The 11,814-nt window shown below is 36.9% G+C and overlaps 2 protein-coding genes across 6 annotated transcripts; one reads left to right on the forward strand and one right to left on the reverse strand.

Annotated features, from left to right (window-relative positions):
* Positions 1-298: 298 nt before the first annotated feature.
* On the reverse strand, positions 299-4,206 carry LOC105690537 (GRIP and coiled-coil domain-containing protein 2). Its single transcript, XM_012408358.3, has 11 exons — positions 3,977-4,206; positions 3,578-3,658; positions 3,279-3,431; positions 2,767-3,183; positions 2,260-2,634; positions 1,936-2,171; positions 1,588-1,801; positions 1,260-1,460; positions 801-1,139; positions 570-678; positions 299-445 (listed from the first exon to the last, which is right to left on the reverse strand). Exons 1-11 carry the CDS (start codon positions 4,010-4,012, stop codon positions 393-395), a joined length of 2,214 nt encoding a protein of 737 aa, XP_012263781.2. The 5' UTR covers positions 4,013-4,206; the 3' UTR covers positions 299-392.
* A 126-nt stretch (positions 4,207-4,332) lies between these two features.
* On the forward strand, positions 4,333-11,500 carry LOC105690535 (biotin--protein ligase). Of its 5 annotated transcripts, none has more exons than XM_012408354.4 (17): positions 4,339-4,834; positions 5,206-5,423; positions 5,530-5,678; positions 5,777-5,947; positions 6,012-6,165; positions 6,280-6,345; positions 6,425-6,619; positions 6,690-7,032; positions 7,127-7,261; positions 7,336-7,662; positions 7,746-8,097; positions 8,693-8,875; positions 8,961-9,093; positions 9,179-9,339; positions 9,433-9,547; positions 9,631-9,844; positions 9,937-11,500. In XM_012408354.4, the coding sequence occupies exons 2-17, from the start codon at positions 5,270-5,272 to the stop codon at positions 10,109-10,111; spliced, it is 3,027 nt and encodes a 1,008-aa protein (XP_012263777.2). In that variant the 5' UTR covers positions 4,339-4,834; positions 5,206-5,269; the 3' UTR covers positions 10,112-11,500. The 5 variants fall into 5 exon arrangements, with proteins under 5 accessions (XP_048504758.1, XP_012263777.2, XP_012263778.2 ...); XM_012408355.4 differs by having other exon boundaries at positions 4,339-4,619; XM_048648799.1 differs by having other exon boundaries at positions 4,339-5,423.
* The last annotated feature ends 314 nt before the right edge of the window (positions 11,501-11,814 follow it).

Consider the following 11,814-nt stretch of genomic DNA (forward strand, 5'->3'; position numbering starts at 1 on the left):
ATCGGACCGGATCCTGTCCATCTCGATCAGTCGGTTTGGCACCCGAGAAACGCCGAGCATACCCGAGGTCGCAAAACGGGACTACTATAAGTTTTGAAAGTTTTGAAACACAAAGCGCGGCATAATTTGTCAAACGCTGTCTCCCCATTCTTCAGTCAACAACTGTCTTCTGAGCCATGGATCTAGTTTTTCCACGGGATATCCTATCGTACCTTTGTTACGGGATCATATCTCATTGGCCCCTCCAGAGTTCTGTTTTTTAGATATTTTTTGATAATCAAAGGGAAATTGTGATTAATTCGTATTCGAATTAGAAATTTTATACATTTACAAATACATAACGGAATTCTTAGAATTAAAAAATACTGGCATCAGGAAAATAACTGTTTAATTTAGTGATTCCATCCTGGTATCGGTATTCCAGGAATCCAGCTTCTCCCCGATACTGCAAAGTAAAATCGCTAATCAGACGAGTTATGCTGCGAGATATTTCACGCAATAATTTAACGAATTTCATTCAGTCTCGTAGGTGTTGACAAATTAAGGTTACAAATAAGTCATGTACGAACCTCCTGCAACGGCATTCAACGCTTGGGTTTCTTCGGGACTTAGTTTGAGTATAGTATTAAGTACAGGTATAAGATGACTGCGTTCGTCTCCATTCTTTAGAGTCACAAACTGAAAAATAAAAACATCCGATAAATGAAATATGTTACAGATTAAAAATTTTATTACCTGTCAGATTCAATAAATATAAAAGCATTCAAACTTCAAAAAATCATATCAGTATTAATTGTTACCTTCAAGACAATATTTTTAAGATACTCAAAGTTGTTTCCATGTTTTTCCCTCTCTACGCTACGCTGTTGGCTACGAATATCTTCCTTAAGAAGCTGGTTGAGCTGAGTTAATTTAGCTATATCTCTTTCCGCATCAGCTAGCAAAACCGTTAGATGTTTGACACGTCGTTCGCAAGCTTCTAAAGTTTGGCGATCCACAGTTTGTGACACAGGCTGCGACACAGAGCTGGGGTAATCATCTGGAGAATTGAGTAGCTCGTCTAGAGGCATCAATGGAGGCTTACGATGTTTTTCTGCATTGACTACTATTGACGAAGAAGAATCCACGCTTTCAGATCCCTGAACACGTAAACAAAAACTCTTACATACGTTCATTGGACTCTTGAGCCTGAGAGCTTCCAGAGCTGAGAAGCTCTCAGATACTTCATAAGTATGTCATCGAACAGAAGTTACGATTACCTCGCCTTCCTCTCTCTCGAGAAGCGACATTCCTAACATTCTAGAACTGTGTTCAAGTTCCGAAACATGTTCCCCAGGTTTGTCTACAATATTTTGAGAAATGGGAGCATCGTTTTGACCGCCATTCATTATTTTCTGTTTTTCCAATTGCAAATGGTGGACCTCCTGCCGATGCTTTTCTTGTAATTCTAACAAGGCACTCTGTAAATATAGACACAATTAATGTTTTCTAAAAACTGAAATAACTGAACATTACGTACGTACAAAAGTACAGCGGACATACTATCGTCAAACTTCCGTGTCCAAAACGTACAAGAAGTTTTACTACCTTATGCATAGCTTGCAAAGAATCTGTTGCTTCTTTGTGCTGCCTTTCCAATTGTTGAATTGTGCTGGCATTAGAACGTAACTGTTCCGTTACAGATATGAATTCTTGACGGAGAGTTGATATCTTTTCAGCAGATTCTTTTTCACTACGTATTGCATGATCTCGTTCTTCTTTAACCACAGCAATTTCTCTTGTCAAAGTTTCCAGCTGCATTCTGCAATTTTATGTCAATCACATTCAGTTATCAGCCAATTGATTCGTAAATTAAATTGTCTAAAAATGGAGATGATGAGGTATTTGGCCTCGAATAGATATAAAAGCGATTAAGTCAACTCAACATCTACTAACGAGTATGTTTCCAGCTTGTCACGAAGAAGTGCAGCATGTGTTTGAGCATGTTCTAGTTCTTCCTCAGCTTCCGCTATACTTCGTCCACCATCCTTACCCTGACTTTGCTTGGTTCTTAAAACACTTTGTGCCCGTAATTTGTATCCTGTAAATTCCGCGAGCAATGCTTCCAGTTCTTGATTGCTGCTTACAACAGCATTATTTAGCCTCGTTACTTCAGATTCCAAAGTTTTAATCTGAATAGAAATTATTCTTTCATGAGGCAGTTACGATTTTGTCTAATTATACCAAACTATTATCTATTAAAGTGTAATAAATAGTTACATGTGCATCAGAATTTTTCTTCTGATTTTTCATGTCGCTTGTAACTTGATCTCGTTCCAATGCTAGAACTTGTAATTTTGCGGCTATCTCATTTCTGTCGCGAGTCAGAGTAGTCAACTCGGTATTCAATTTATCAATTTGCTTCTTCTCTTCGTCAGCATTTCGTTTTACTTCGCAAAGTTCCTGCTTTATACTCTCATTTTTCTCTCCTAGGACTGTAATTTGATTAGCTTTTGTGAGGCAAGTCTCCTTCAACTCTGATATTTGTCTTTCCAAGTTTGAGATTGTTTCCAAATGTTTGTCAACTACTTTCTGCAAACTCGCGCGTTTATTGGATTCATCGTCAAGTTTTGTCTTAAGGTCTTCCACACTTTTCTGTAAAGAGATAATATGTTTTCGAACATAGTAAAAAATATTTTTATAATAATGATCTACATGCGTCTTCTTTGACCACCTTTAGAACATAGATGACGGTAAGAAAAAGAAGTATTTGAAAGTTTAACTTACCTCATAATTTTCCACCTCCAATGAAAGGACACTTTTTGTACTGCATTCTTGCTTAGTGGCCTCCAGCTTGGCTTTTGTCACTTTGTGAGCTTCTTTTTCCAAATTTAAGCTAGCTGTCATCTCTTCATAATCTTTATCTCTCTGTTCTCTTATCAATAATTTTGCCTTTTTCTCATCTCTCAATTCTTTGATGGTATCCTGGCTGTGTTTGATAACAGTTTCCAATCTAGACTGTTCTTTGGACAAGCGTTCAATTTCACCAGTCAAGCGGGCTATAGCATCTTTCTTCTCATACAAAGATTCCTTCAGAGATGCGTTTTCTATACATATACTTTCCAAATTTTTGGAAATCTTCTTGTTTTCATTCTTTTCTTGTTCCAAAGCATCCTGCACCTTGTCGTACTCTGACTGTATCGTCTATAAATATAGGTGAACTGTAGGATACTTTGTTTTAAAAAACCTGTAGGTGGACTACATTGGTAGCATCAAATATCTTGAAAAAAAAATAGTACCTGTAATCTCTTGGCATTATCTGAGATTTGAAGAATTTTATTCTGTAGCTCTTCCTTATCTGCGCTTATTTGATTCTTCTCTGCTTCAGATTTTGTCAATTGTTCTGTGAGGTCAGCTACTTTATGTCTTAATTTCACAGCGTAAACGCGAAACTGTAATAAGCAAGTATTCATTACAATTTGGAAAACAGTTCCATTTCTAAACTCTACAACTAAAAATGAAAAGCCATGATTTACAAGCTTCTTGATGAAGAGTTATTCCTACATCCAATAAGTCCAATTTTAGAAAATTATCATACCTTGTTATATCGATCTTCGAGAGATTCTTTTTCTTCAACTTTTGCAGGAGTCTCAGTTGGAGTTGGTGCTGATGTTGTTGTCTATGAAGTTCAATTACCCAAGGTATAATCAACAATTACATAAACATGCATACATCGATAATCGTTTGACAATTAGTTTATTATAAATAGTTAATTTTCACGTAATCGTTAAACTATAAATCAACTATAAATCGACTGATCTTTCATAGACAAAATAGCTCAAGTCACCTTAATTCTACATGCAAGTAGCTAACAATTTGCTGAGTAAAACCATTCGTATCTCCTTCTCATGTATTGTAAGCAAAGAAGTATATTTATTGCCACGTTCTAAGCAAAAATTTTAATTGCGCGTATACTTCAAGTAGAAGATATAATTACTTCGCTGTTTTCGGTCTTCGGAGCTTCATTTTCCATCGTAAGATCTGTCTTAATGCGTTTCCACAGTTTCAAAGTATACCATCAACCCGTAGAATAGAATAATCAGGGTTTATTAATTCTCATCACAAAGTAAACTTGAATCCCTCGTCGTTTGAAGCCTCCCATTTACATGTCAATTTATCACATGCAAGCAATCTCACCCACGCCACCCCACGCATCAGCTGATCTGTCAGTGTGTGGCGGGGATGTTATCGAGGAGTGTATCGAGGTACCGAACTTCCGAGGATCGATCTTCATTGTTGCCAATTGTTAGGCGCTGTGATTTTTGAATTCAATAACCTCATTTTTTGCCGACTACGAGCATGGATTGTAGAGTGTAAATATAGGACATTCGAAAAGACCTATTGATTATTGGAATCAAAAGATACAACGATATTAGAATGTACCCTAGCTTTTAGTTTATACAAGTAGTGAAAATATGTCTGTGATATGTTACATTGGCAAAACTTGATATGCTAATGTTCGGGAAAGTGAGAAAAGTCGCAAAAGCTCTTACCGGCGTCCTTCACTGCGCGGTGGCGTAAATTGATCGCACCGATAGTCCCATCGGAAAATGTGCAGTTTTGTGTCAGGTTGATACGAGGTGGTTATCAAATAGAAGAATTAGCTAACATATCAGTTTTCTCAGTCAATATTCCAGCACTTATTAATCTGGTTTTTGGAGCTGCTATCCTTGCAATCAATTCATGTCATAAATTAGCAATGATTGGGCTTCATAAAGCACGAGCTTTTCGTTTACTCCAGTTATCGGGTTTTTATTTCGATCAGTGTTCAATCAGCTACATACTTGTTTAGCCCGTAAATATCGAAGTTTTAAGACATGCTTATACCAAAATACAACATTGCATAATCGGTGGTGTTTACTTTCTTCTGTTTCCTAATTGACATTAATTAAGTTTTTGCTTCAACACCGCAGAAAGGATTCACAAGTTATGTAAACGCGACCTTTTGCCGTCCTGTATATTTTAAGTCAACATTATCTCTTTGATAACGAGTTCTAAGAGACTCGAACGCAATTTCTTCAGAACAGTACACTTTCACTGATAAAACGCTGATAACTTCCAATTCACATTGATTTTCAAAGTTTTAAGTAACAATTGAAAATTCACAAACGTAATTCACTATCCTACCTTGCAATTCATAGTCCTAATTATTGATGTTTTTTTTAGCATATTGCCGATCTGTCAGTAAGTGACACGATCTGATACGTATGCTTAGAAGCATTGTGTTACGATGCTTCTAACGTTTTTCTACATGGTTGCAACATGGGTTCAAGCCTGGAGGTTGTCATCACTAAGAGCTCGTTTAGCGGCTCTATTACAAAATGCCAACTCTCCCACACCAACCATAGTATTCCACAACAATTCCTTAGGCTGCGTCAAACAAGGTAGGAAACAAAGAATTTGCACAATGTTCACTGAAACAAAGCTTCATCAAATAGTGCCCAGAAATTAGTAAGCGTTGACAAAATTGATAAGTGATCCATGTCACAGATTCTAATGCAGCCAAAAATTCGTCAAGTCAAAGCTATGGTACTAACGAGAGTCTCAGTTCAGAATTGTGCAGTAACAGAAGCCTCGCCAAACTAGGCGATTTGATTTGGTACCAAGGCGATAAACAGCTCTGTACTATATTTCCGCAAGTATGTACCAACTTTGACCATTTAGGGAAAAGGCTGTTCTCAACAGGTTCCCGAATGACGTGATGCAACTGTTATCACATTACAATATTTATTTCCAGCAAAAAATCAATGTTTCGCAGTGGTTGAAATATCCCATCAGAAAAACAATATTTCCCCTTCATATGCACAATTACAGTCGTACCGCTACACTTAAAGACTATAGAATGCATGTAATTGTTGAGGCGGAGTTGGATGACTATAATCCTACAGCATCTATTAAGGCAATAAAGGTGAAATTTTGTGCCCAATGTATTCAGTCAGTATACAGTAAGAATAATTAGTATTTTGATGCAGCTTGAGGATTATGGTACAGTTGTTGCTTGGACATCAGAAAGATATCTTGCTCTTATAATTGAAATGGATTTAGACTACCTCACCAAATTGTGCACAGCATTAATGCATGGACAGCAATACATTAATAATGGACTTCTACTGACCCGTGTGCAATGTGAGTTAAAAAATTCTAAACTGTAATTACTGTGAAGGAAATTGAGCGCTAAATCAAAATTATGGTCATTTGGAGATCTTTTAAGATGCTATTAACTACCTACTCATGTTTTAGCTGTCATGGTGGAGGGAAAACCGTGTGTTTATAGCACCGATAAACTCGAGTTATTTTACAAGACCAGTAAGCGAGCACATTACTCAATTTGCTCAATTCATGTTCTTAGTTTAGTGATCAATGAATTATTAACATTACATTCCAGAATTAATTGGAAAAGCACAATGGAATGCTCAAGTAAAAAAGTTGAGAACGTTTAGTAGTACTGCCAGAATAGTATCGCAGCAAGGCACACCAATCGAAGTAGAAGAAGTGCCAGGAATCGTCATATCACCTGGGAGTGAAACACTCACGCTTTGTGCTCCTACAATATTAGAGATCACTATACCTTCGGATGCAGGTAAGATTTGGCGTGGTTTCTTAATATAATATAATTAAAGTGATTATTTTTTTTTTCTTCTATCTTGTAGCTATCCAAAGTGCATCGGATACACCATTTCCTTCAACGCCACCACCTACGCCAGCTTCTGCATCAGCAATCATTAACGGTACAGCCGCCAGGTTGTCACAAGAACTCAATGGTTCTTTGGATTTAAGTCCTACAACTTCGTTCGACGTAACACCAGTTCTGTCTAACAGCCCTAGTCTGTCAAAGACGCAGGACCGGGTATCACCCGATTCTATAGAATCAAATCTAACAAAATCTGTAGTCGTGATTGACTCAATTCCATCAGAATGTTTGGATGTATTACCAAATGAACCTGTTTCCAAAACACCATCCCCTAAAACACTACCGCTCACTAGTACAGCAAAGTAAGTTGTTTTGCTGATTGAAAGTACGTTACTACCTCGTACCACTGTACTTGAAAATATGTTGAACAACAGCTTGATGATTCTATAATTTTAGCTACTCACCATCGAAAAAACCTGTGACTGGATCAAAAAATTATGCCAAGCCGCCCAACATCCTGATATATGCTGACAGTACAATCGCCGTTGATAACGTGAAAAGAGTGTTGGAATCTATTCTTAACAGAAATAAGTAAGTTGAAAGTTATATCAACGGAAAGTTTTGCTCTCATTTTTGTCAACTGATCCATGACATTTTCTTCATAGGTACACAATGTACACGTTGTCTAACGACGAAGCACGCAGTGATGTCTGGATGGATCAAGCTAGACTAACAGTCGTGTGTGGAAACGTCGGTGTTGATGTTGCCTCACAACTTGTTGAGTACATGGTGCGAGGTGGAAAGTTGCTCGCGTTGTGTTCAGACACGTTGCATACGTTATTACCCACGTTCAAAACAGCCGAAGTACGTGAGCATGAGCTAGTTCGATTTTCGTATGGAAAATGGAAGCATGTTCGCATGATGCATCACATCTTTTGCTATCAAGCATCCCCTGCAAAATCGAGGTTTTCACAAGATCACGATGACGTCAAGTAAGATTGATGTTTTATTTCTATACTATGAGTGATGAATGTTTACTCAATGTAGGATTCATGACAGAAATTAACTCCATCAGGGTTGCAGCACCTTTGACACCTGCATCAGCAAATGTTCGTGATAAAGCGGGAAAGACGCATACTTTTCACGTCAGAGTTTTAGGGACCGAAGAAACATGGCACACTCCGAGTCTTCTACTCGCTAATCTTCCCGCAACTGGTGGCAAAGCTGTCTTCTCGCAAATCCATTTAGAAGTCGATCCATCGCAGTATGAGTTCGAAGAGAGTAAATTCTCAGCTTTGAAACAAAGTGACTCAGCAAGGCTTGAAATATTCAGCGACTTGTTGAGCACACATCTGGGGATGGATGTTTCTTCTGAGCCTCGTGTAGTTCCGGCTTATAGTCCTGGTTTTTTCTTAGGACGTCACGAGGTATGTACTTCTCTTTACAAACCCCAGTTGTAATATTTTCCATTTTTATTCATTACAACTTCTCAGCCTTTGCATTCATTCCAATACTAGTTTTTCTCTGATTTGGCTCGATTTCTCACAAACCAAGTACAACGCAGTCGCGATAAAACAAAAACAATTAACTGCTCGACATTCAGTAAGGGCAGTTAGCATAGTTCAGAGGCGTGAATGACGAATTCCTGGAATAAGGATTATACTGTAACAGCATGTGATTCTCTTATTGAATTTTTATTTAATTTAACGCAAGCCTACGCAACGAACCATTAGATCATAGCCTGGCCGAAATAAATCACGGTAAAATGTAATACTGCCAGCACTGCTGATTCTCATAAAATCTCTCATCATCTTGCACGGTTGAAATAATTGGGAATTATCGAGCAAATTAATGTTAGCCTAGAGAATTTAACCTGTCCGCAGATGATGCACTGGGAGATTGATAATACACGGTACACTTAGTGAATTTGTGTATCGGTAATGAGCCTAAATAGTTTTACTGTAAGCATGTATTCCAACCCAACGCACCAAATCAGTGTAATCTACATTGTCCATTATGCAGCTAAAGTTAGAAATGCTGGAGAAGTTGAAAGATAAGATGCAACCAAATCATTTGATAAAAACTGGAAAGCTAGAGATTCAGTTTTGTGGACGAACTACCAAAGTTATTACACCCTCTGCGTCATTGTTACCAGTAATGATTCACCAGTGTCCGGATAATTTTTCTACCGTCGAGTATTTTGAGGTGAGTCCCGTCGATTTCGTTTGATTTTGATTTTCTGTACCCCGTTAAGTCATGAATCCAAATGAACTTTGAGTCTGTTCTTCAGAATTTGAGTTCCGAGGAATTGGGACGATTAGTGATATATGCCGATGTATTGACTTCGTCAATGGACGTTGTCGCAGATTGTAAACTACAGCATGGTCTTGCTGTTATTCCATGTCAACAGGTTAATGGACAAGGTATTGCCTTTAGCTATACGTACAGAAGTCATATTTTACCACAAAATTTTGTCTTGCATTGATCGCTTACCCCCCTGATATTTAGGGAGAAACAAGAACGTCTGGCTAAGTCCAAAAGGTTGCGCAATGTTCACATTGCAGCTGCACATTCCATTAGACTCATCGTTGGGGCAACATCTGCCACTACTTCAGCATTTAGTTGCAACTGCAATTGTTTCTGCTATAAAATCAATTCCTGGTTATGAGGTTTGTTGACAAGATTGATTCAAAAATTTATTACATTCTAAAAATCGATTCTTCAAAAGGATGATAGCTCACATCCTGTTTGTGTCTTCTCAGGATATTGATCTGAGACTGAAATGGCCCAATGATATTTATGCAGGAAATACGGCAAAGATCGGAGGTCTGATAGTAACAACTCTGGTGGAATCCAAAACAGCAATTTGCAATATCGGTACCTATCAATACTTTAATATGCGGGTATAAAATGTTGGTTGAGAGAAGATAAATATTATTAAACTTTAACAATCTGTCCAGGTGTTGGGGTAAATTTATCTAATAGCGAACCAACTTGTTGTATCAATGATCTGATTTCTCACTACAACAATGAAAACAAGACCAACTTGCCAAAGTTATCCCCTGAAAAGTACTTTGCCCTAGTGTTTAGTGAGCTGGAAAGAATGCTAAACGTCATACAGTCTGGAAACCTGAATCATTTCTATGAGGTCTACTATGAATACTGGATGCACACGTAAGTGAAAATCAGTTAACTATTTGACATCTTTTATGAAACTTGTTTTTTTAACCGAACAAAGTTATATTCATAAACCACAATCTTTTCAGCGATGCAGATGTGATGGTAGTGTCACCGGAGGGAACGTCGCAGGAAGCTAAAATATTGGGAATCGATGATTACGGTTTCCTACAAGTATGTGGCGATGGCGGAAACATTTTCACTGTACACCCAGATGGTAACAGTTATGATATTCTAAAAGGATTAATTGCTCCGAAAAAGTAGATCGTGTCATCGAACCGGCAAGGAAAAAAGAAAGAATGAGACATATTGAATGCAGCTTATATTAGTTATCATTAATTGGTGATAATTTGATTCCCGAAACCGCAAATGATTAGATGTTACCTTTATCAAAACTGAAAATAATATGTGTTTGGTATGTGTACGAAGTGAAACTCACGAAAAATCACTGTTCAATTAATGATGGATGAAAACTGGAATAGAAAATAGCTGGTCTATGCAAATAAAATTAGATAGTGAGAAACCCAAATACGTGATTGAAGCCAGGTTAAGGTTGTGAAGTCCAAATGACAATTTTAAAATATGACAAAATTCGCGCTTGTTTAACGGGTTGGTGCATTTTTACAGTTTTGTATAGGTGGGCTGTTATGAATTTTTATGAAATTTATAAATTACTGACACAAGAAAATTTCTTGATCAGAAAAAATTCGAGCACATTTATTTAGTGTTATATTTGCAGTATGAGTCATATTGTTCAAAGTAATCTGAAATTATTGAATCTATATCTGTGGTACGCCGGGGATTTCGTATCGCGCGAAGCACAAAAGCACAATTAAAAAATGCGGCAGTGAAAAATAATGAAAAATAAAAATTTCGTTTTGCTTTTACTCTATCATATCGAAACATTTAATTCCAGGTTCCTCGTGTTTGCCACTGGTGTTTAAAAAATAAAAATCCATGACATATACCAATGTAATCGTAGTTTCCAATTGGGTAATAAGAATTGGCCCTTAGGTGTTATCGGTGATAGGAACGTTGACCTTTAATCTTCCATTTCCATTCCACATTGTTTACCGGAACTCTAATAACAATGATAATGAATATTAAAAAAGTCTTATGTTGAATAATAGAGGACACAATTCATGCATAATATTTCAAGTGATATTAGGTAAAGAAAAATCTAGTACCGAAAATTGTCACACACAGTAATTTACAGTAATAGCAAAATACACATTATTAATATAGTAGAGGACAGGAGGGTAATATGGAACCATATTGCTCTGATACTGTAATGGATGGAACTGTATCAAGGAAGTGTGCTCTTATTCATTTTTGGAAAAATTTTTTAGATGTCCGCTAAATTTAAAATTGTACGTCCAGTTCGAAAATTGATTGGATATTTCAAGACATTCGCCGGTTCCATATCCCGCTCTTTTCCTATATTTCTATTGAAATCAAGTCGTGTGTTTCAAATGCTGCCTATAAACAAATTTATGAGCCATTTATAAATGTGATTTATATTATACAATTAAGGTAGTCGATCTCCGAGATTTCACGCATTGCTACATTTATGAATCATTAATCATTGTTTGTATGAACTGTACACATTAAATTCTTATCAATGTTATCTAATAAAATAATATTCTGTTGTTACATTTTTGTGGAATATTATTCAGTGTCTTAAGCCCTAGCTTCTGGTGAGCTAACAACAAGTTTATAATTTTTTTTTAAGGTCTTTTATTGTGTTAAAATGCAATTTCTGTCACAGAAAGATAACGCTGACGAGTTGAACCCGTCGTAAATTATAATTCAACATTTGTAATTGTAACGAAAAGTATCGGCTGGTTTCCTACAGTTACAGTATCTATCAATGATTGAGTTGTCACCGACTTGAATGATTTGGTACAAGGTAAATTTGGTGTTTACATTAATTTGTAGAACGTAGTAAATTTGAAATGGCTGCGTGC

The sequence above is a fragment of the Athalia rosae genome, chromosome 1 (assembly GCF_917208135.1).
Source record: "Athalia rosae chromosome 1, iyAthRosa1.1, whole genome shotgun sequence".
Classification (NCBI taxonomy): domain Eukaryota; kingdom Metazoa; phylum Arthropoda; class Insecta; order Hymenoptera; family Athaliidae; genus Athalia; species Athalia rosae.

Bases quoted from the DNA above. Each gene is read 5' to 3' on its own strand.
- LOC105690537 (XM_012408358.3), bottom strand. From the start codon at position 4,012: ATGGAAAATGAAGCTCCGAAGACCGAAAACAGCGAA. The intron at 3,659-3,976 runs GTAATTATATCT...TGAACTTCATAG, and splicing joins CGAAGACCGAAAACAGCGAA to ACAACAACATCAGCACCAAC. The intron at 2,635-2,766 runs GTAAGTTAAACT...ATCTCTTTACAG, and splicing joins TGGAGGTGGAAAATTATGAG to AAAAGTGTGGAAGACCTTAA.
- LOC105690535 (XM_048648799.1), top strand. From the start codon at position 5,270: ATGCTTCTAACGTTTTTCTACATGGTTGCAACATGGGTTCAAGCCTGG. The intron at 5,424-5,529 runs GTAGGAAACAAA...TCCATGTCACAG, and splicing joins CTTAGGCTGCGTCAAACAAG to ATTCTAATGCAGCCAAAAAT. The intron at 8,098-8,692 runs GTATGTACTTCT...TCCATTATGCAG, and splicing joins TTTTCTTAGGACGTCACGAG to CTAAAGTTAGAAATGCTGGA.